Raw genomic sequence first — 23,477 nt, 5'->3', positions numbered from 1 at the left:
AAACCACTGTGAAATGCATTTTTGACACATTTTTAAAAATCCAGGGACGAACTTGAAACCAAAAAAATATGGACCAAAGTGGAAAAACCACTAAATATCTAGACCAAATTTGTAATTAACTCTAATTTAGTTTTACAAAATAATAAACAAAAAAATAAAGCTGCATTCTTAAGACCATCTCCAACTCTTAGGCTAAAACCTAAAATTTTTAAGCCATAAAATTTAGATTTTAGCCTAGAAACAACTTTTCTTCTCCAACTCTTATGGCCTAAAATTTTAGCCAAGATTATTAAAGAATGAATTTAGGCTAATTTTTTTCTTAAAGTAACTTTTTTAAAAGAAAAAAAATTATGTAGACTATCCTAATTTAATTTTATAAACATTTTAATCTAAAAATATTTAGATTCTAACAAATATTGAAAAATCACAAACTAACACCATGAAACACGTTAAACACTATGAAAAAAAATGAAACACATAAAAGATTTTATTTATTTATTACTTTAGCCGTTAGATTTAAATTTAGACCTTTAAATATTTTTTTACTTTTGAATTTCATCAAATTAGATCTTAACCGTTGAATTCAATGAATTTATAAATATAAAACTAAATAAAAAACACATATATGGTCGGCCAACCCCATTAATCTTGAGCTAAATCTGGCTTTTGTTTAGGTTTTAGCTTTTAACCCACACATTTAGCATGGGTTGGGTTAGGGTTGGGGGTTGAATAAAACCTAAAAAATAGCATTTAGCCCAGGGTTGGGTTTGGTTTAAAAGCAACTCCAGTGGGAGCTGGAGCCTGATGGACCGGCGACAGAAATGACCCAATAGCCCCAGCAATCTGCTCCAGCCTATGCGTGCAATTGGGCTCGGGGGAGGCCTAGCTTGAATTGGTGGCCCGAGAGCCTGAGGCCACATGATGCAAGGCTGACGTCAACCACATTATAAAATTAATAAAAAATTAAAAAAGTTAAAAAAATGCAAACAATTAATAAAAAATCAGAAAAAAATTTCAAAATAAAAAAAAAAAGATTTAATTTTTCTATAAATATCTTATCATTATCTTCCACTTTACACCACAATTTTATATTTTCACAAATACTTTTGATTGTAATTTATTATTTAATGAAACATTGTACAATGAGACCGATTAAAATCATATTTGAAATTTGAAATAAAATTATTTTTTATTATTTTATAAAATGAAAAAATACTAATATTTTATTATCTATTGCCATGACTATTCGGGTAGTGGTGGTGGTGGAGGTGCAGATCAGAAAGAAAATTACTGTTCACAGATTCAATAGTGAGTTGCCTATGCGGGTTTGCAACGCTGGAGTTGCTCTGAGAAAATCAACAGAAAACAAGGTGGGGGTTTGGGCTCTCGTCGGGGTTTCATTCATCACTCTTTTGAGCAAAAAATACCCAAAACATTTTCCCTTCATCATCCACGCTTCTCTCTGTAATTTGAGTTTTCCGCAGATTTCCTGAAATCCGAATTGGAATCAGCAAAAAGAGAAGAGCTTTGAAGCGAATTCAATATGAAGACGACGAAGGGAGGGAAGGTGATGAACCCTACGGACGCTTACCGGAAGGGGCTCCGGAAGAAGGATTTGAAACGGTTAACGATTACTTCTCTGAAAACTACGCCGTTTTGTGCTCTTTTTCTTCTGTTAATTCCTTGATTCCGTGCTCGATTCGCAACTGGGTTGTTCGTTTTCGTTTGTATTCGTTCGATTTTTGCAATTTGGTACTCCATGGTGTCTAATTTCAGTGTTGCCCTAATTCTCATGAGATTAGAATAAGTAAAACTTCAATTGAAATTTCAAAATTTTTACTACAATTTAGAGTTAGTAAATTTTTTTTAAAGTAATTTTATTTCGGATTGGATTTGGCATCTGCATTACCATTTTACCATTGTTGTTTTTGAAATAAAGATGTAAGCATACTGAAGCAGGCATTGGCTTATTGTAAATGGACTTGAGAGCATTAACTTCATGAAAGGCCGATGCTTTTATTTTGTATTACCATTGAAAAGTTATATCAGGCAGTTTGCACAGCCTCACACACTTTGATCTTAGCCGAAAGGTCGAGAATGGTATATCTATGTTCACACACAGACGTATTTGGAGAGCGGATGCATGACTGTGATGCTTAATCAGTATTACCTTTGCTATTTTTTTTTTCCTTCTGTTAAGTGCGTTTGATAGCGTATGCTTGTGCCTCCTCTTCTTAGAATTATGCAATTCCGAAATAAAACTCCCTTTGTATGTTTCTTCTGGTGTTCTTGACAAGAATAAAAAAGAACGAAAGAAGGTGAGAGAGGTGGGGATCTTGAAGAAGGATCCTGAGACTCTGAAGGAGCAGATTGATAAGCTTGAAATGATGGGTAAGTCACCGTTTGCTTATGGACTTCAGGTTATAGACCCTTTTTTATTTATAGAAAGAATGGTTATAATTTATAGCTGTTATATATCTATATGGTATAATAGTGGATCCTTTTTATGCTCGAATTTATTGAAGGTTGATTGTTTGAAATTTGAATGGTTGGAATAGTATTCATTTAGAAAAGAATGAATTTTTTCTTGGCGGAAAATTTCAGTTTGTACTTTATTACTTGTTGCTTCAATTTATCTAGATTTTTTATTTTCACTAGTTTGCTTGTGATCTGCAGCCAGATCATGCTGCTTTTCTTGTTCATACACACTGATGTATTTCACTAATTGGCGCAGAGGCCAATGGCGCTCTTGACAAAGCAAGAAAACACAAGAAGAGGCAACTAGAGGATACACTTAACCTTGTTATAAAGAAGCAGAAAGTATGATATGAGAAGCAGAAAGTATGATATGAGAAGCTAAGAGCTAGGTGAACACATAAAATCACTGGAACAATAAATAAACCATTAAAACAACACTTGGTTCAACATACGATGAAATTAAACTTCATAGCTCTAAGGAATATACTTCACCATAAAGTTGGTGTTCTTAGCTCTAAGGAATAATATACTTCAAAAGTGATACATGCATTTCATACAAAGTCCTCGACGTTCTTCATCCTTAAGATAGCACGTAGATGACTCAATAAACCTGGAAAAGACTCGTTTATCTCCTTGTTAATCCTGGTGAAGTTTCCATCTTGGGTGTGGTGCACATAAACGTTCCGTATAAGCTTGATTAAATCTTCAATGTCATCTCATCGATAAGTTTTTTTTTTGTTTGTTTCTCTATGTCGCTTTGCTTCGTCGAGATAACCATCTTCGACAATCTTGGTGTCCCAATCTTTGAAATCTATGAAAGTTCAGCTTTTAATAACCTTGTGAAAGTGGGAATCGTTGGGCCTTGTTCTATGTCTTTTCGATTGGTAAATATCGGCAAAATATTCAAGCCTTTTGAAGTCACTCATCAGACTTGGATGATTGATGAGCACATTGATAAAATTCGCATAACTAGGAGGGAAAAAAACAATAAGTCTTTGTTATATAAGAATAATAGGCAAATAGTTTTACTTAATAATAAAGTTGTTTACTTACTACAATAAGCAAGCTGGTCCATCAATTTTGAAGCAACCAAGAAATAGTGTCTTGTCCACTATCGTCATAGGCAACGTTTCGGAGATATACTCACCAAAGTCTGAAAGATCTTGGAATTTTTGGCTAATCTTTTGGCTCTCAACCACACTTTTAATGTTCAATATCTTTAAATCTTCACCAACAACCACATAACTAGAAGCTTTATTTAAGCTTCCATGTGTTTGGTTCTTGTTATGCTTAAATAAAGTTTTGGTTACGTGGTTGTTATTGAAGATTTGAAGATATTGAACATTAAAAGTGTGGATAAGAGCCAAAAGATTAGCCAAAAATTCCAAGATCTTTCAGACTTTGGCGAGTTTATCTCCGATATGTTGCCTATGACGATAGTGGACATGACACTATTTCTTTGTTGCTTCAAAATTGATGGACCGATTTGCTTATTGGAGTAAGTAAACAACTTTATTATTAAGTAAAACTATATGCCTATTGTTCTTATATGCTGAAGACTTGATTGTTTTTCCTCCTCCTATGCGAATTTTATCAGTGTGCTCATCCAAGTCTAATGAGTGAGTTCAAAAGGCTTGAATATTTTGCCGATATTCACCAATCGAAAAGACATAGAACAAGGCTCAATGATTCCCACTTTCACAAGGTTATTAAAAGCTCAACTTTCATATAGAGATTGGGACACCAAGATTGTCGAAGATGGTTATCTCGACGAAGCAAAGCGACGTGGAGCAACAAACAAAAAAGAACCTTATCAAGGAGATGACATTGAAGGTTTAATCAAGCTCATACGGAACGTTTATGTGCACCATTCCCAAGATGGAAACTTCACCGGGATTAACAAGGAGATAAAACGAGTCTTTTATAGGTTTATTGAGTCGTCTACATGCTATATTAAGGATGAAGGAGGGGACGTGGTATGAAATGCATGTATCACTTTTGAAGTATATTATTCCTTAAGAGCTAAGAACACCAACTTTATGTTGAAGTATATTCCTTAAAGCTAAGAAGTTTAATTTCATCGTATGTTAAACCAAGTGTTGTTTTAATGGTTTGTCTTTGTTCCAGTGATTTTATGTGTACACCTAGCTCCTATCTTCTCATAGCGGATGAATTGTAATGACTTAAAAATCTTGGGAATTTCTTTGGATTCATGTATATCCGAAAAGAGTTCCAAGTGCTGTTTAGTTTTAATGATTTGTCTATTTTTACTGTGAATTTATGTGTGCACCTAGCATCTCGTAGCAGATGAATACTTATAACTCTTAGAAGGGTTGGTACGAAGGCTTATCCTTCTTTCTTGGAGAGGGTGGTCGTCGTAAACGATGTTATCTACGCAGTATCTATGGTGAGTGGGGTTAACACACCATTCTCTCTTGCGATGGATTCAGATCCTAGTGGTCGCATTCTCTTTACTGTAAAGAATCTATTCTCGTTTCTACATTTGGTATTTTGTCTCCTGCAAACAGTCTTCTGCAGCAAGGGCAGGGGATTCCAACCTTTGCAGATCACAACATTAGAAATTGTCAATGATGGTTCAGGGGAAAGGTATATAAAGACCTTATGTTCTGTTGTTCGTGACTTCGGCATTCAGGTTTCTGGTGGATTTGAAAGTCAACCAAGCAGGAGAAATCATGGGAGGAGAAACCTGTGGACCACTTGAACCTGTTCACTGGTTCTTCGATCCAAAAAAATCATCTGAGTTCCCAGTCCCCGTCCCCGATTATATTATATTGGACGGTGTGAGGTACCTGTTGCCAATTCCAGGACCTGATCGAGGTATGGTCCCCGATGAAGAACGGCACTATTTATATACTTTCGACACAGAGATAAAATCATTGGAACAAATTGAGGGGCCTCGAGAATTTAAGCGATCCTCTATACTCATCTCTGGATATGGAAAGCTTTACCATCTTACTGATCCAGCATCCTTCCCCCTTATAACAAATCCATCGTTTTGAGTGTTATAATCCCAAGAAGGACATTTGGGAGCCTCTCAATCCTTTTCCAAAATATGGTCAGAAAACGGGACCTTCCTATGTGGAGGTTATGGGCTATGCTGTTTGTTACGGTTGTATTCTAATTTCAATGTATGGCTTTGGACCATCTGAGTTCGTTCTTTTTCACATTGCCAGTGAAACATGGCACCCAGTTTACGTACCTACGGTTGATGATGATATGACTGGTACTAAGCCTTATCCTTCTTTCGTGGGGAGGGCTGTTGTCGTATACGATGTTATCTACGCCGCATCTACAGTGAGCGGGGTTATCGTATCATTCTCTCTTGGGATGGATTCAGATCCTAGTGGTCACATTCTCTTTACCGTAAAGAATCTATTCAAGTTTCCAGAGTTCACAAGTTTCCTTGAGTTGGACAACACCATAACAGAGTCTTTGGTTCATTTGGAGGAATTAAGATTTTGTCTCCTGCAAACTGTCTTTTGCAGCAGGGGCAGGGGATTTCAACCTCTGTGGATCACAGCATTAGAAATTGTCAATGACGGATAAAGGAGGAGGGGGAGGGCGTCAGGTAGTCGACAGCCGGCACTCCATGATCACGTCGAATCCTTATGAAAATGAATCCAGAACAAAATCGCGCTAAAGCTAGGGCGTCACCCGTAAGTGGCGCGCTGTGTGGCCCGAGCACAGTGATAAGTGAGCAAGGGTCGCTGTATCTCCATCGGCACCCGGATGCAGTGTTAAATGAGCAAGGGGGCCATAGAAACTTCTTTTCGAACGACTCCACTCAAAGTTGTTTGGGAGCATATGCTCCTATCAACTTTACCCGGGACACACAAAAGAAGTACTTTGATCCTATTAGACGGGGGAGGGTGAAGAAGCTAGGACAGAAGGGTAGAGTTCAAGAGAGCAAAATGCGTTTAGGAACGTGGAATATAGGAACCTTAACGGGAAAATCTATGGAAGTAGTGGAAGTTATGGTGAGGAGAAGGATAAATATTATGTGCCTACAAGAAACTAAGTGGGTTGGTAGTAAGGCAAATGATCTAGAAAACTCAGGGTTTAAACTTTGGTATTCGGGCACAAATAGAACGAGAAACGGTGTTGGCATCATCGTGGACAAGACCTTGGTACAAGATGTTGTAGATGTCAAGAGGGTAGGAGATAGAATCATGGCAATCAAGATTGTAATAGGACAAGAACTTATCAATGTGATTAGTGCGTACGCACCTCAAGTAGGGTTGGATACGAGTTCGAAGGAGAAATTTTGGGAAGATCTTGGAGACTTGGTGCAAGGAATTGCTCAGACGGAGAAGTTATTTATAGGAGGAGATTTAAATGGACACGTGGGCAGGAGACAGGCAACTATGGAGGTTTTCATGGTGGCCATGGTTTTGGGGAGAGAAACGAGGATGGGGAAGCTATCTTGGATTTTGCAATGGCATATGATCTCTTCTTAGCCAACACCTTCTTTAAGAAGAGAGAAGAACATGTGATCACCTACAAGAGTGGGTCGTCAAAAACACAAATAGATTTTCTTCTAATGAGGAAAGGGGATCGTATAACTTGTAAGGATTGCAAAGTTATACCAGGAGAGAGCGTGGCTAATCAACATCGCTTGTTGGTGATGGATGTACATATCAAAAGAGTAAGACAAAAGAACAAGACTTGGAAGTGCCCAAGAACTAGATGGTGGAATCTAAAAGAAGAAAAACAAGCCATTTTCAAAGAGAAGGTAATCACCCAATGTGTGTGGGATAGAGAGGGGGAAGCTAGCCAAATGTGGGATTCCATGGCTAGTTGTATCCGAAAAGTAGCAAAAGAGGTATTAGGAGAGTCCAAGGGCTTTGCCCCACACCAAAAGGAATCTTGGTGGTGGAATGAGGAGGTACAAACAAAGGTGAAGGCTAAGAAGGAATGTTGTAAAGCCTTATACAAGGAGAGGACCGATGAAAATGGTGAAAGGTATAGAAAAGCGAAGCAAGAGGCGAAGAAAGCTGTCAGAGAAGCTAAGTTAGCGGCTTACGACGATATGTATAAACGACTAGATACCAAAGAAGGAGAGTTGGATATCTATAAACTAGCTAGAGCAAGGGAAAAGAAGACAAGGGACCTAAACCAAGTGAGGTGCATCAAGGATGAGGATGGAAAGGTTCTTGCTACAGAGAACGCGGTTAAAGACAGATGGAGAGGTTATTTTCATAATCTTTTCAATGAAGGACATGAAAGGAGTGCTTCTTTAGGGGAGTTGAGTAACTCAGAAGAGTGTAGAAACTACTCCTTTTATCGTCGAATCCGGAAGGAAGAAGTGGTTGTAGCTTTGAAGAAGATGAAGCATAGAAAAGCAATAGGCCCAGACGATATACCAATCGAAGTGTGGAAAGTTTTGGGAGAGACAGGTATAACATGGCTCACTGACCTTTTCAATAGGATTTTGAAAACGAAGAAGATGCCAAATGAGTGGCGAACGAGCACTTTGGTGCCTATCTACAAGAATAAGGGCGACGTACAAAATTGCATGAACTATAGGGGTATTAAGCTAATGAGTCATACAATGAAGCTCTGGGAGAGAGTCATTGAGCATAGATTGAGGCAAGAGACACGGGTTTCGGACAACCAATTCGGGTTCATGCCAGGGCGCTCAACCATGGAGGCAATCTATCTCTTACGAAGATTGATGGAAAGATATAGAGATGGGAAAAAGGATTTACACATGGTCTTTATAGATTTGGAAAAAGCGTATGATAGGGTCCCAAGAGACATTCTTTGGAGGATTTTAGAGAAGAAAGGAGTACGAGTAGCATATATCCAAGCTATAAAGGATATGTATGAAGGAGCAAAGACCGCCGTAAGAACTCATGAAGGACAAACCGAAAGCTTTCCCATAACTGTAGGATTACATCAAGGCTCATCCTTAAGTCCTTACCTTTTTGCGTTGGTAATGGATGAGTTAACAGGACATATTCAAGATGATATTCCTTGGTGTATGCTTTTCGCAGACGATATAGTGTTGATAGATGAAACTCAGGAAGGGGTAAATGCAAAGCTTAACCTTTGGAGAGAAGTGTTGGAATCTAAAGGTCTTCGCCTCAGCCGATCAAAGACAGAATATATGGAGTGCAAGTTCAGTGCAAATGGAGGCCAAAACGAGTTAGGGGTGAGGATCGGAGATCAAGAAATACCAAAGAGCGACCGTTTTCGTTACCTAGGATCTATCTTGCAAAAGAACGGAGAATTAGATGGAGATCTCAACCATAGAATACAAGCTGGATGGATGAAGTGGAAGAGTGCATCCGGCGTGTTGTGTGACCGCCGTATGCCACTGAAGCTCAAGGGAAAATTTTATAGGACGGCAATAAGGCCGGCAATGCTGTATGGCACAGAATGTTGGGCGGTGAAACATCAACACGTACACAAAATGGGTGTAGCGGAGATGAGGATGCTTCGTTGGATGTGTGGGCACACGAGAAAGGATAAGATTAGGAATGAGGATATCCGGGGTAAAGTAGGAGTAGCCGAAATTGAAGGAAAGATGAGAGAAAATCGGTTACGGTGGTTTGGACATGTGCAAAGAAGGCCTACTGACGCTCCGATTAGAAGATGCGACTATGGGACAGAGGTTCAGGGCCGAAGGGGTAGAGGAAGACCTAGGAAAACTTTGGAAGAGACTCTAAGAAAAGACTTAGAGTACTTGGATCTAACGAAGGACATGACACAGGATCGAGCACAATGGCGTTCTAAGATTCATATAGCCGATCCCACTCAGTGACTTGGATTTTCCAAGTCTCCAACCAAGAAGTTTTCCTCACTCGGGAAATTAAGGGAACACTACCCCAACCTACATGCTCCACTCAGAAAGCTTCAACATACAAGCTTCAACAAAAGAAAATTCAAAGAACTTAGCGAAGAAGGCTTTGGTGTATTTAACACAATACGTTGAAATGAAGGAAAGCTTATTTATTGATATCCCCGATAAGCTACAAATATGTACATATACATGAGTCAAAATAAACACACAAGAGGGAGCCTTCACAAAGGTTGCTTAGGAGAAGTCTCAGCAGTCGGTAGAGCCCCAGAAAGAGAAGGCACCGGAGGGGGATCATTTGGAGCCTCAGTACTGGACAGAACCCTAGCAGGAGGAGGCATCAGAGGTTGATCATTTGGAGCTTCATTACGCGGTACAGCCCCAGAAGACGAAGGCAATAAATGCCTTTGGAACAAACCCACAAATCTCTGATGATCAAGTAAAACCTGACCATCAGTTTCCTTCATCTGGTCAAGCTTCCTCTTCATGTTTGTAGCATAGTCATGTGCGAGCCGGTGCAACTGTTTATTCTCATGCTTGAGCCCTCTAATCTCCTGTTTGAGACTCATCACTTCAGCCGCCAATGATTCAACTTGGCGGGTTCGAGCAAATAGGCGTTGTGCCATATTAGACACAGAACCTGCACACTGAACACTGAGAGCCAGCGAATCCTTAACAGCTAACTCATCAGACCGTTTGGAAAGTAGTCTGTTATCTTTGGGAGTGAGAAGGTTCCTGGCCACCACCGCAGCGGTCATATCATTCTTCATCACGGAATCCCCAACGGTAAGAGGACCAGTTGGGGAGACGAAGGATGGGCGCCATATGTTGTCTGGAGAAGGCGGGGCTGCCTCTTCAACAAGGTTCAAGTCAAAACGACGGTCGGAGGGGCCGGACATTTTCAAAGGTGTTGAAGAGAGAAGAGGTCGGACAAATCAAGATCTTAGAAGTGCAAGAATGAAGCTTCTACTGGTGGAGATTCAAGTGTGCTTTGGAACTTAATGCCAGCCCCTATAAAAATCTGCACTCGACGGAGCTTCAGAAATCAATGAGGCGCCTGCTCAGAAATCGAAGAGGCGTTTGCTTTCTCAAAAGCTGGGCTGCTTAGAGATCACGAGGGTTGATCTCAGAAATCGAAGAGCCGTTTGCTTTCTCAAAAGTTGGGCTGCTCAAAGACCACGAAGGCCGATCTCAGAAATCGAAGAGGCGCTCGCTTTCTCAAAAGCTGGGCTCCCTAGAGACCACGAGGACCGATCTCAGAAATCGAAGAGGCACCTACTTTTCCAGCCTTGTCAGCACCTGTCACACGCACACTCAGCTTTGCGGAAATTATGGGCATTCTGTCAAAGACTTCTGGGGAAGTAGAAAACACATGAATCTTACTGTTCAATCACCCACTTCCCACACGCAACAATAGCTCATGGGTACCACAGATAACTTTGCCAAAGTTCTCTGCCAAAGTTGAGCACGTGAAGCTTGCAGCTCCCACTACATCGCTCTGACCAAGAAGGGTAAAAGAATAGCAAAGAAACAGCACTAACAAAGTTTAGACCCATAAATTTTGAAGGTCTAGCTACCATATTATTACCCACAAGGGTAAAGGAACAGTACCACTGCTGGATAATTGGAAAGTCCATGTATGTCAACCTCTGTGCTTCGTGGCAAGGTAGACTAGCAAACATGCCCAACCTTTACTCACATTCGAGAAAACACTCCCAATAAGATTGCTTGCTCCAAAATCGAAGAGGCACCGTCCTCCGAATCTAAAGAGCCAGACTCCCAACATGACTACTTTCTTAAAAATCGAAGAGAGGGTAAAGGAACAGTACCATTGCTGGATAATTGGAAAGTCCCTGTGTGTCAACCTCTGTGCTTCGTGGCAAGGTAGACTAGCAAACATGCCCAACCTTTACTCACATTCGAGAAAACACTCCCAACAAGATTGCTTGCTCCAAAATCGAAGAGGCACCGCCCTCCGAATCTCGAGAGCCACTCTCCCAACATGATTACTTTCTCAAAAATCGAAGAGACACTGCTCCCCGAATCTCGAGAGCCAGACCCCCAGCATGATTGCTTTCTCAAAAATCGGTGAGGCACCGTTCTCCGAATCAATCGAAGAGGCGCTCGCTTTCTCAAAAGCTGGGCTGCTCAGAGACCACGAGGGCCGATCTCAGAAATCAAAGAGGCACCTACTTTTCTAGCCTTGTCAGCACCTGTCACACGCACACTCAGCTTTGCAGAAATTATGGGCATTCTGTCGAAGACTTCTGGTGAAGTAGAAAGCACATGAATCTTACTGTTCAATCACCCACTTCCCACACGCAACAATAACTCATGGGTACCACAGATCACTTTGCCAAAGTTCTCTGCCAAAGTTGAGCACGTGAAGCTTGCAGCTCCCACTACATCGCTCTGACCAAGAAAGGTAAAAGAATAGCAAAGAAACAGCACTAACAAAGTTTAGACACATAAATTTTGAAGGTCTAGCTACCATATTATTACCCACAAGGGTAAAGGAACAGTACCACTGCTGGATAATTGGAAAGTCCCTGTGTGTCAACCTCTGTGCTTCGTGGTAAGGTAGACTAGCAAACATGCCCAACCTTTACTCACATTCGAGAAAACAGTCCCAACAAGATTGCTTGCTCCAAAATCGAAGAGGCACCGTCCTCCGAATCTCGAGAGCCAGACTCCCAACATGACTACTTTCTCAAAATCGAAGAGAGGGTAAAGGAACAGTACCATTGCTGGATAATTGGAAAGTCCCTATGTGTCAACCTTTGTGCTTCGTGGCAAGGTAGACTAGCAAACATGTCCAACCTTTACTCACATTCGAGACAACACTCCCAACAAGATTGCTTGCTCCAAAATCGAAGAGGCACCGCCCTCCGAATCTCGAGAGCCAGACTCCCAACATGATTACTTCCTCAAAAATCGAAGAGACACTGCTCTCCGAATCTCGAGAGTCAGACCCCCAACATGATTGCTTTCTCAAAAATCGAAGAGGCATCGTTCTCCGAATCTCGAGAGCCAGATACCACAGACCACTTTTTCAAAGTGCTCTGACAGAGTTAAAACATGTGAAACTGGCAGCTCCCACTACCGTGTTATGACCAAGCAGAGTAAAGGAATAGCATTACTACTTGTTGTTAGGGAGACTCCTATATATGTCGACCTCCATCCCCAACGGACAGGCAGACCTGCAAAAATGCTCAACCCTTCATCATATCTGAGAGGGCACTCCCAACAAAGCCTTTCGAAATATTCAGCTTTCTTTCCCCCCGATAATACCTCTACAAACAAGCTATACTAGAGCAAGAATATCTCATATCATCAGGGTTAAAAGCAAGAGTATCCCATATCATGCTTTTTCCCTGTTTTTTCTTTTGGCCTTGTTTTTACCTGCAAGACAAGGAGAAAGAGAGCAATCAGTCAGCACTTGGAATCAAGCTTCCAGCCAGGAACTGACTGCCTGGAACCCCTTACCTGATTACTTACCTGGCATTGCTCTCGAGTACTCATCTTCAACATCTTATGTTTCCAGGGAAGATTCCGCATCTGCTTGAGGAACAGATAGGGCAAGTGCGAAGGATACAAGGAAGCATGTGGAGACAAGCGTAACAGCACACGTGCCGATACATCCATTACTCTGTCAAAAGCAAAAGTATCCCATATCAGCAGGGTGGAACGTACTCTAGATTTGATGGACTTGTTTTGACCCTCAAATTCTTCAGTCGGCCTTATACTCTGGAGGAAACCAGAAAACCCTCCAGCTCAGTTCAAGAATAAGCCTGTGGAAAGTTACTTCTTCAAAAGCAAAAGTATCTCATATCATCTCTTCTCATTTTTCTTCTCTTTATCCTTCATGCTGCTGCAAGATGGGGAGAAGGTGAACAATCAGTCGGAGCTCTGATTGCTTACCTTGTCTGTCACCTCTTTCAGCAGACCCCCTAGCTCGGCGACTTGGGGGACTCCTACTACATGGTTTGTATCGCGCTTGACCAAGCCTGAAACTACAAGTAAGCTTCAAGTGAAATTGATACATTACCTTGTGCATCTCCACCAGTTAAAGATACCACCCCTGGATGGAGGAAGAGTACTTCCAGAGAAGATGCCACATCTACCTATGAGACAGATAAGGCAAGTCAAGACGACACCACACTCCGATACTTAGAAGTTTCGTGATTACGAGATCATTCTCCCACAATATTTCCTAATGTCATTTGTACTAAATCATTCACTCGTACTCACTAAAGGAGAGCTTGAACCTATGTACTTGTGTAAACCCTTCACAATTAATGAGAACTCTTCTATTCCGTGGACGTAGCCAATCTGGGTGAACCACGTACATCTTGTGTTTGCTTTCCTATCTCTATCCATTTATATACTTATCCACACTAATGACCGGAGCAATCTAGCGAAGATAACAAAAAGCGACCGTTTTCGTTACCTATGATCTATCTTGCAAGAGAACGGAGAATTAGATGGAGATCTCAACCATAGAATACGAGCTGGATGGAAAGAGTGCATCCGGCGTGTTGTGTGACCGTCGTAGGCCACTGAAGCTCAAGGGAAAATTTTATAGGACGGCAATAAGGCCAGCGATGTTGTATGGCAGAGAATGTTGGGTGGTGAAGCATCAACACGTACACAAAATGGGTGTAGCGGAGATGAGGATGCTTCGTGGGATGTGTGGGCACACGAGAAAGGATAAGATTGGGAATGAGGATATCCGAGGTACAGTAGGAGTAGCCGAAATTGTAGGAAAGATGAGAGAAAATCGGCTCTGGTGATTTGGACATGTGCAAAGAAGGCCGACTGACGCTCCGGTTCGAAGATGTGACTACGGGACAGAGGTTCAGGGCCGAAGGGGTAGAGGAAGACCTAAGAAAACTTTGGAAGAGACTCTAAGAAAAGACTTAGAGTACTTGGATCTAACGGAGGACATGACACAAAACCGAGCGCAATGGCGTTCTAGGATTCATATAGCCGACCCCACTTAGTGGGAAAAGGCTTTGTTGTTGTTGTTGTTGTTGTTGTTTGTGACATCGATATTCAGATTTCTGGTGGATTCGAACTTGGTTACTGCTTCACACCGTGAGTTCCTTCAAGACTTTTATGTTTCAAATCTCCCTATAATTTCAGTTTCAGGGCATCACATCACATTACATGTTTTGTTATCAAACTGTATATGATTTCTGATTCTTTCATGTCTCAGACAATTTAAGGATCTTGAACCCGAAGAAGACAACAAATGTCAGGCAGTGATGGTACAGGTGAAACACAAGCACCTATATGGAATCTTTTTTATTTAATCTTTCGTGTTGAGTTATAAGAATCCGTTGTGTATGCCACGGATTTTATTTGTGTTTGTGTTCTAGTTTTCTGATAACAATATTGGGTTTGACAGTGGGCAGCCAGGCGGAGAGGCAAAACGAAGGAAAATAATAAGTTCATCAGGTCAGACTTTCTCTCTCCGTTTTTGTTTAACTCGGATGTGCATTGCAATATTATCAATTGTTTTGGCAGCTTATGTAAGGCCTTTCGTCAAATTTGGTAATGACAATGTCACTTAAATAGTTACTAGGATTAACATAGGATTAACATAACTTGTTTATACTTCACAATGTGAATTCCTTCACACGTATTTCAATTTCAGCACGGCACACTTCTATTACTTTTTTATTTATCAAACTGTTTGTGATTTCTGATTCGTTCATGTCCAAGACAATTTGATGAATTTGAACTCAGTGGAGACAAGAAAGTGCAGCTAAAGCTGGTACAGCAGGTGAAACGCATGCATCTGTTTGGAATTTGTTTGTTTAATATTGCCTGTTGAGTTAAAGAATCAGTTGTGTATGCCTATGGATTTTATTTGTTGTGTTCTAGTTTTCTGATAATAATTTTGGGTTTGACAGTGGTTAGCCAGAGAGAGAAGCAAAATGAAGGAAAAGAATTCCAATAGGTTAGACTCTCTCTCTCTCTCTCTCTCTCTCTCTCTCTCTCTCTCTCTCTCTCTCTCTCTGGACTTTCCATTTTTCCCCTGAATGCACACTCCATGTTTATCTTGCAGAACATATAATCCATCCAATTTTGTTTTACTTGGATGTGCAATGCATTATTATGAATTGTTTTGCAGCTTATGTTAGGCCTGGTATCAAGCTAACAGTTAACATTGCCAACGTATCCAATGTACTCTCTTAACGGATTTATAGAATATTTTGAAATTAATATAACATGTTACATTTGCAGAGCGCCTGGTGTCAGATATGCTGAACTGAAAAGAAAAAAAAGGATGACAGTGTCGCTTAAATGGTTGATAGGATTTGTTGGTATTCAAAGTTTAGTAACTCAATACCAAAATATGTGGGTGATAAGTTCACAAACTCTTTCACACCTCTCACTTTGCACTCTCAATAAAATTGGACAAATGAAAGGAAAGAAGTAGCAAGCTTGGTGATAACAAACACTTTGAAATATTAGAAGAGTTTACAACTCTTAAAGCTTACAAGCTGAAAATGAGAATGGGATTGGAATGGAATGGGAATTCGGATTGATTCTAAAACCTAGCAAGAAGGCCTATTTATACAAAGCAGAAATTGATAAACAATACAACACATGCAATGAATGATGGTGTTCACAATCTTTATTCCCTTTCAAACACATGCAGCAACTTTGGATGGTTGGCAGACACATGCATTGCATCATTCCAGGTTGCAATCACAATCTTTCGGCTAGCACATAGCAGCTCACATCTGTGTTGTCTTTCAACACACTTTCAGCTAGCACATGGCAGCACACTGCTGTCTTGTAATCACCTTTCGGCTAACAAGTGGAGGGAGCAATGATGTTTGTAGTTGTAGGTGAACAGCTTGGAAAGAACTAACAGCTAGTTTTAACCATTGACAACCTGTTTTTATTTGAATTTCCAACACACCTCAAATCAAAACGCCTTCATTCTTAGCATTTCATGTAGCAGCCTGAATGATTTAACTGGCAGTGGCTTTGTGAATATGTCAGTCACTTGTTCCTTGGTGTGACAATAGACAAGTTCGATTGTCTTTTGCTTCACATGGTCCCTCAGAAAATGGAACCTGGTATCAATATGCTTGCTCCTTCCATGTTGGACTGGATTCCTAGCAAGCTTGATAGCTGAGATGTTATCCACATGAATCACAGTTGATTCCACTTGTGGATGACACATTAACTTCAACAGATTTTTTAACCAAATTGCCTCACACACAGTTGAGGCTACAACAACGTATTTGGCTTCACACAATGACAAAGCAACAATTGATTGCTTCTTTATTTGCCAAAAGAATTGCCAAAAGAATTTGGCTCCACATGAATATGCCAAAAGAATTGTGGGCAGAAGCTGTAGCTTGTTCGATTTATTTGTTGAATCGATGTCCAGCAAATAGTGTCAAGAGGATGACACCACAAGAGGCTTGGAGTGGATACAAGCCAAATGTTGCACACCTAGGAGTTTTTGGGTGTGTTGCATATGCTCAAGTTCCAGAAGCCAAGAGGAGGAAACTCGATGATAGAGGTGAGAAGTGTGTGTTTGTGGGCTATAGTGAAGAGTCCAAGGCATACAAGCTCTACAACCCACTAACTGGCAAACTAGTGGTTAGTAGAGATGTCATCTTTAGTGAGGAAGAGGCATGGAAGTGGAATAACAAAGAAGTCAGTAAAGAGAAGATCGTCTCCACTGATTTTGAAGAACTAAAAGTTGTACCACCTGTTGAGCAACAGCTTGCTCAAACAATCACAACTACTCCATTGCAAAAAACTGCAAGGAGTGGCCCTACATCCAGTGAAGAAAGCAGCTCCTTAACTCCAGTGAGGTTTAGAAGTCTCACCGAGATATATGGACAAGAAGAAGAAGAAACCAACCTTTTCTGCTTGTATGCAGACCATGAGCCTTTTTCATTCAATGAAGCTGTGGAAGAAGATTGTTGGAGAATAGCCATGGAGGAAGAAATTCATGTCATCGAGAAGAATGACACTTGGGAGTTGACAAAGCTTCCACCAAATCAGAAGGCTATTGGTGTCAAGTGGGTGTACAAGATCAAACGCACTGTAGATGGGAGTGTGGATCGGTACAAATCAAGGCTTGTAGCAAAGGGCTACAAACAGAAGCATGGAGTGGACTATGATGAAGTCTATGCTCCAGTTGCAAGAGTTGACACGGTAAGATTGCTAATCTCTCTTGCCGCTCATCATAAATGGAAAATTTATCAACTAGATGTCAAGTCAGCCTTCCTTAATGGAGTACTTGAGGAAGAAGTGTACGTGGAACAACCGGAAGGCTTCTAAGTACAAGGAGAAGAAGATAAGGTGTATTGTTTGAAGAAGGCTTTATATGGCCTCAAGCAAGCACCACGAGCTTGGAACTCAAGGATTGATAACTACCTTCACCAAAATAGATTTCAGAAATGTCCATACGAGCATTCAGTTTACATGAAGAACGGTGAAAAAGGGGAGTTCTTAATTATTTGTCTCTATGTAGATGACTTGTTTACAGGAAACAATGAAGCAATGTTTTGTGAGTTCAAGCAATCCATGTTCAGTGAATTCGAGATGACTGGCAATGGATTAATGTCATACTTTCTTGGCATAGAGGTGAAGCAAGAAAGTGATGGTATCTACATCTCTCAACAAAAGTACATGAGAGATATATTGGAGAAATTCAATATGGACAAGTGCAATATTGTCAACACTCTAGTTGCAATTGGATTGAAGCTGTCCAAGGAAGGAGAAGGTGAGTTTGTAAACTCAACTGTGTACAAAAGCTTGGTTGGAAGCCTAAGGTATCTTACAATCACAAGACCTGATATAGTTTATGGTGTTGGACTCGTGAGTCAGTACATGAAAACACCAAGGGAGTCTCATTGGCTGGCCACCAAGAGAATTTTGAGGTACATAAGAGGTACTCTAAACTATGGTATGTTTTATAATTTTGGTGAAGATGCAAAATTATTTGGTTATTCAGATAGTGATTGGGGAGGTGACCAAGATGAAAGGAAAAGCACAACTGGCTATGTGTGTTTTCTAGGATCAACAGCTTTCTTATGGACTTCAAAGAAGCAATCAATTGTTGCTTTGTCATTGTGTGAAGCCGAATACGTTGTTGTAGCCTCAACTGTGTGTGAGACAAATTTGGTTAAGAAATCTGTTGAAGTCAATGTGTCATCCACAAGTGGAATCAACTGTGATTCATGTGGATAACATCTCAGCTATCAAGCTTGCTAGGAATCCAGTCCAACATGGAAGGAGCAAGCATATTGATACTAGGTTCTATTTTCTGAGGGACCATGTGAAGCAAAAGACAATCGAACTTGTCTATTGTCACACCAAGGAACAAGTGGCTGACATATTCACAAAGCCACTGCCAGTTGAAACATTCAGGCTGCTACGTGAAATGCTAGGAATGAAGGCGTTTTGATTTGAGGTGTGTTGGAAATTAAAATAAAAACAGGTTGTCAATGGTTAAAGCTAGCTGTTAGTTCTTTCCAGGCTATTCACCTACAACTACAAACATCATTGCTCCCTCCACTTGTTAGTCGAAAGATGATTACAAGACAGCAGTGTGCTGCCATGTGCTAGCTGAAAGTGTGTTGAAAGACAACACAGATGTGAGCTGCTGTATGCTAGCCGAAAGGTTGTGATTGCAACCTAGAATGATGCAATGCATGTGTTTCAAACCATCCAAAGTTGCTGCATGTGTTTCAAACCATCCAAAGTTGCTGCATGTGTTTCAAACCATCCAAACTTGCATGTATTCTTCTCTACCATCCTTTTGGATGATATCTTTCCTTTGCCTTCAACTGGCAACTTTGAGGAGTCACCAAGACTCACAGATCCATAAGGCCCATGGAGTCACCAAGACTTACAGGTCCATAAGGCCCATCTTTGAGTTGGCAAAAAACTCTTTCTTTCCACACATGTGGTTGCTTGCACCAGAGTCCAAATACCAAACATCTTGTTGGCTACTGATATCATGGTGTGCTAGTAAGACTGTAAATTCCTCACTAGCATTTCCACTTGATTATGCCATGTTGACATGCTCACCATTTTTATATGAACATTCATTGGCATAATGTCCATATTGCTTGCAACTGTGACACTGGATATGTGCGTTTCCTCGAGTAGATCTCCACTCTTGAGATTGACCTCGGTTTTGTGCATAGCCTCGACCTCTTCCTCGGGCTTGTCCTCGACTACGGTTGGATGAACTCCCACGACGTGAGTTCCACTGCCCATGACCTCCATTTGGTTTGTCAATATTCAACTTTGACTCCAAAGCTTGCTCTAGCATTGTGGTGCTTGCATTCTTCTGAATGCGTTGCTCGTGAACCAGGAGGGATCCTAGCAGTTCCTCTGCGCTCATTTTCTCCAAATCCTTGGATTCCTCAATGGCAGTCACCACATGCTCAAAGTTGCATGTGAGTGATCGAAGGATTCTCTCCATGACACGAACATCGTCAAGCCTCTCGCCATTCCTTTTTCATTTGATTCACAATTACAAGTAGTCGAGAGTAGTAGTCTGAAATGTTTTCTCCTTCTTTCATATGAGTAGCTTCAAAATCTGCTTTTAATGATTGAAGTCGGACTCTTTTTACTCGATCTACTCGTTGGTAAATTGTGCTCAGACTATCCCAAACTTGCTTACTGGTTGTTGCTTCTGCAACCTTCTCGAACGTTGAATCTTCTAATCCTTGATAGAGAAGATACAGCGCCTTCTGGTCCTTCTTTCGTAAATCCTTGAGAGTGTTCCTTTGATCTGTATATATGTGGCTTCTTGCTCGGCAGTGGGTACAACATACCCACTACTAACAACTTCCCATAGCTCTTGTGATCCAAACAATGCTTTGAATTGGATGCACCATCTTTGATAATTTTCTTTCTTCAATGTGGGAACCTGGAGTTGCACTAAATTGGACGCCATAGTTGTTGCACTTGCCAGAAAGGTATTCTGGCTCTGATACCAATTGTTGGTATTTAAAGTTTACTAACTCAATACCAAAATATGTGGGTGATAAGTTTACGAACTCTATCACACCTCTCACTTTGCACTCTCAATAAAATTGGACGAACGAAAGGAAAGAAATAGCAAGCTTGGTGATAACAAACACTTTGAAATATTAGAAGAGTTTACAACTCTTAAAGCTTACAAGCTGAAAATGAGAATGGGATTGGAATGGAATGGGAGTTTGGATTGATTCTAAAGCCTAGCAAGAAGACCTATTTATACAAAACAGAAATTGATAAACAATACAACAACACATGCAAAATGATGGTGTTCACAATCTTTATTCCCTTTCGAACACATGCAGCAACTTTGGATGGTTGGCAGACACATGCATTGCATCATTCCAGGTTGCAATCACAACCTTTCAGCTAGCACACAGCAGCTCATATATGTGTTGTCTTTCAACACACTGCTGTCTTGTAATCACCTTTCGGCTAACAAGTGGAGGGAGCAATGATGTTTGTAGTTGTAGGTGAACAGCCTGGAAAGAACTAACAGCTAGCTTTAACCACAACCTGTTTTTATTTGAATTTCCAACAGGATTGACAGAACTTGTCTTAGACTCTTGGTATGTTTAACTTTTTGTGGAAGCTTGAGGATGATAGGATTAGTAATTGTAACTTGAGAATATGGAGAACTCAGCAGCTTAAGTTCCTTTTTGTTTCTTTGCTGTAATTACAATTTCATTACATCAGGATTCTGTTATAACGATCTGTAACTCTATCATGTCTCTGCACGCCTGAGGTTTTGGAACCCAGTGTTGGAGAAACTAACAAGTTGGCTAAGAATATTGAAATCGAAGATGAGACTGATAAGTTGGCCAAGGATTTTGAACCCAAAGAAGGGACTGACAAGCTGGATAAGAAAAGGACGGAAGTTTCACGTGGTGCATCCAAAAAGAGAAGGAAGAGGAATAAAAAGAAGAAACTGGGTATGTATATACAAATTTTAGTTTTTGTGTTTGCTGCATCTCCAAGGGTTATATGTTAAGATTGTGCAAAATTTTAATTTGGTTTATTCTCGTGGATCATCGTGGACATTGATAGATTGCATGCGTCTCATAATATGGACGGGCCTAATTGATCGTGTAATTTTTCTCTTTTTTTGTTTTTTATCTTTCGTCATTTTGGTGTTTCTTATGCTGCAGCTGGCAGAACTGGAGCAAGTGCCGTTCTTTTGTCTTTTTCGTCAGCCCTGTATATGGGAGCCTCATACTTGCCAGGTCTGGTGCCGAGGAGAGTGATGGACGGGCTCGTATCAAGGTTTGCAAGTCTGCTGCCAAGAAGAGTGATAGGCTGGCCATGAGCATCCAAGTGTATTTGATGACCTCCTATACGTCTTGTGCTTTTCTTGGTTTACGATTGGGACGACCTCCAAAAGTTAGAAAACTCTCATGTGTTAGGGATGTTATTTATAGCGGGACCTATTCGTTCTCTTTTTTATGTTTTTTTGGTTGAGAAGTGACCTATATGTTATCTGATAAATCGAAAAGCAGAAATCAAACCAAACTTGCAAAGCAAGCAAGCCTACTAGGTTTAGTTAGGGATGTCAACGGTTCGGTTTGGGGATGGAAATATTATATCCATCCCCATAATCATGAAAATTAACCATATCCATAACCGCCAATTAACCATCAAGTATTATACATAACCATACCCAATGGGTAACTGATTCCCCATCGGTTAACGGTTATACTTATTTTCGTCAATACAAAAAATATATTTATTCAATTAACGCATGATAATTTAGTAAATATTAATTTCATCATTATATATTTGATGTATAAAATGATTTAATTAATGGATCTTGTGGAGCATAAAAATTAAAGCTAAACATTGCTAATGTTAGCTGATCTTTGATATCTTCCATAAGTACTATTGGTCTGGATTCTCTTAGATTTTGATTCATATCAAAACTTTTTAACTTGCCCACAAAATGTAACTTACACAGTGCAACTTTTGTATTCTCAAGGTAATGGATTCAGTGAATAATATATATTATAATACAATTATAATATATATGATTATATATAAATACTATTATATTATTTATAATTAGGTTCGGATTCGGTGACGGATATGGATTGGGGATCCATATAATCATATACAAAACCATAACCGAATATTATTCATGGTTTTCCCCATATCCAAAATATACCCGAATTTTTATACCTAAATCCAATCCATTCGGACGGTTAGCCACGATTATCGATTTTAACGGTTATAATTATCATCCCTAGGTTTAGTATAAATAAAGGCACAATTGATGGAAAGCGTCATCACAAAAATTACCCAACTTTCTTTTCTCTATTCCGTTGCACGCTCTATCTCCCTTCAGTAAAATAGGCCTTTGGTACAGTCGATTTGGCCCAGTACGGGTTGGACAACTGTCTTGGGCTCAAAAAAATTGGGAGCACCAAAATTATTAGGGTGATATATTTATATATGTTTTTATAGGTGTTTAAATTTATAAAATGTGGTTAAATGATAGGTGTTTCTAATTTACTGAGTTGAAGTGTTTTTTTAAGTATAATTTCGTCCAAATTTCAAGTGTGAAAACAAATAATCTATTTTATATTAAGTTAGGGTACATTTTTTTACGTCGTCCGGGACCTCAAAAATCTTAGGACTAACCCTGGCCCTTGGCATCAAGTAATGTTAAGGTCTACAAGTAGATTGATGCCTTCACGTAAAACCCCCTCCCACACAAAGGAGTAGGATTCTTTCCCTTTTATTGCCATCTTCTTGCCTCCTCTCCTCTCACACTTTCTTTTTTGTTTTTTTCTCTAATAAAAAATTCAAAACAATATGTTGAAGTGAATTAATTGTAACTATTTAAATAGGAGGAGAGAGAATGATTAGTAGGAGAGAAAATCTTACTCCCTCACCGTAACCATATCTTTTGGTTAGGATAAAGCACAACATGTTGACTTTATCAATTGGGTGGCAGATTAGCTTATCACATTGGCTAATTAGGATTTGGGATTCCATCCGAATCCAAATTTTGGGGATCCTAGGGTCTCACATCTTAGCCATTTATCGTGCATCGTGCGATCAAAACTTATTTAACTTTTTATTTATTTAAAATTAAACACAAATAGTGCCTAACGAAAACTGGCTGCACAATATACGATCAACGGCT

The 23,477-nt window shown here is 40.1% G+C and overlaps 2 protein-coding genes and 1 long non-coding RNA gene across 5 annotated transcripts in view; 2 read left to right on the top strand and 1 right to left on the bottom strand.

Annotated features, from left to right (window-relative positions):
• Positions 1 to 1,324: 1,324 nt before the first annotated feature.
• LOC126598385 (protein EARLY FLOWERING 5-like) overlaps positions 1,325 to 23,477 on the top strand; it is a 35,294-nt gene continuing 13,141 nt past the window's right edge. Inside the window, exon 1 of one of the 3 annotated variants that reach the window (XM_050264745.1) lies at positions 1,325 to 1,539. The gene's annotated coding sequence lies outside the window, so the exon portion shown is untranslated. Of the gene's footprint in view, positions 2,392 to 23,477 lie in introns of all 3 variants that reach the window. The other 2 variants (XM_050264747.1, XM_050264746.1) reach the window with 2 other exon arrangements.
• On the bottom strand, positions 2,928 to 3,765 carry LOC126598405 (uncharacterized). The gene is made up of 2 exons (XR_007614820.1): positions 3,532 to 3,765; positions 2,928 to 3,447 (listed from the first exon to the last, which is right to left on the bottom strand). It is a non-coding gene; the product is annotated as an uncharacterized LOC126598405 (long non-coding RNA).
• On the top strand, positions 6,108 to 6,887 carry LOC126598398 (uncharacterized; the record flags this gene model as incomplete). The annotated part of the gene is made up of 1 exon (XM_050264760.1): positions 6,108 to 6,887. A coding segment is annotated over exon 1 (780 nt), but the record flags the coding sequence as incomplete, so codon positions are not given.

This window comes from Malus sylvestris, chromosome 14 (genome assembly GCF_916048215.2).
Source record: "Malus sylvestris chromosome 14, drMalSylv7.2, whole genome shotgun sequence".
Lineage (NCBI taxonomy): Eukaryota > Viridiplantae > Streptophyta > Magnoliopsida > Rosales > Rosaceae > Malus > Malus sylvestris.
Note: the sequence above shows the minus strand (reverse complement) of the source record. Positions and strands in the feature narration are given on the sequence as shown.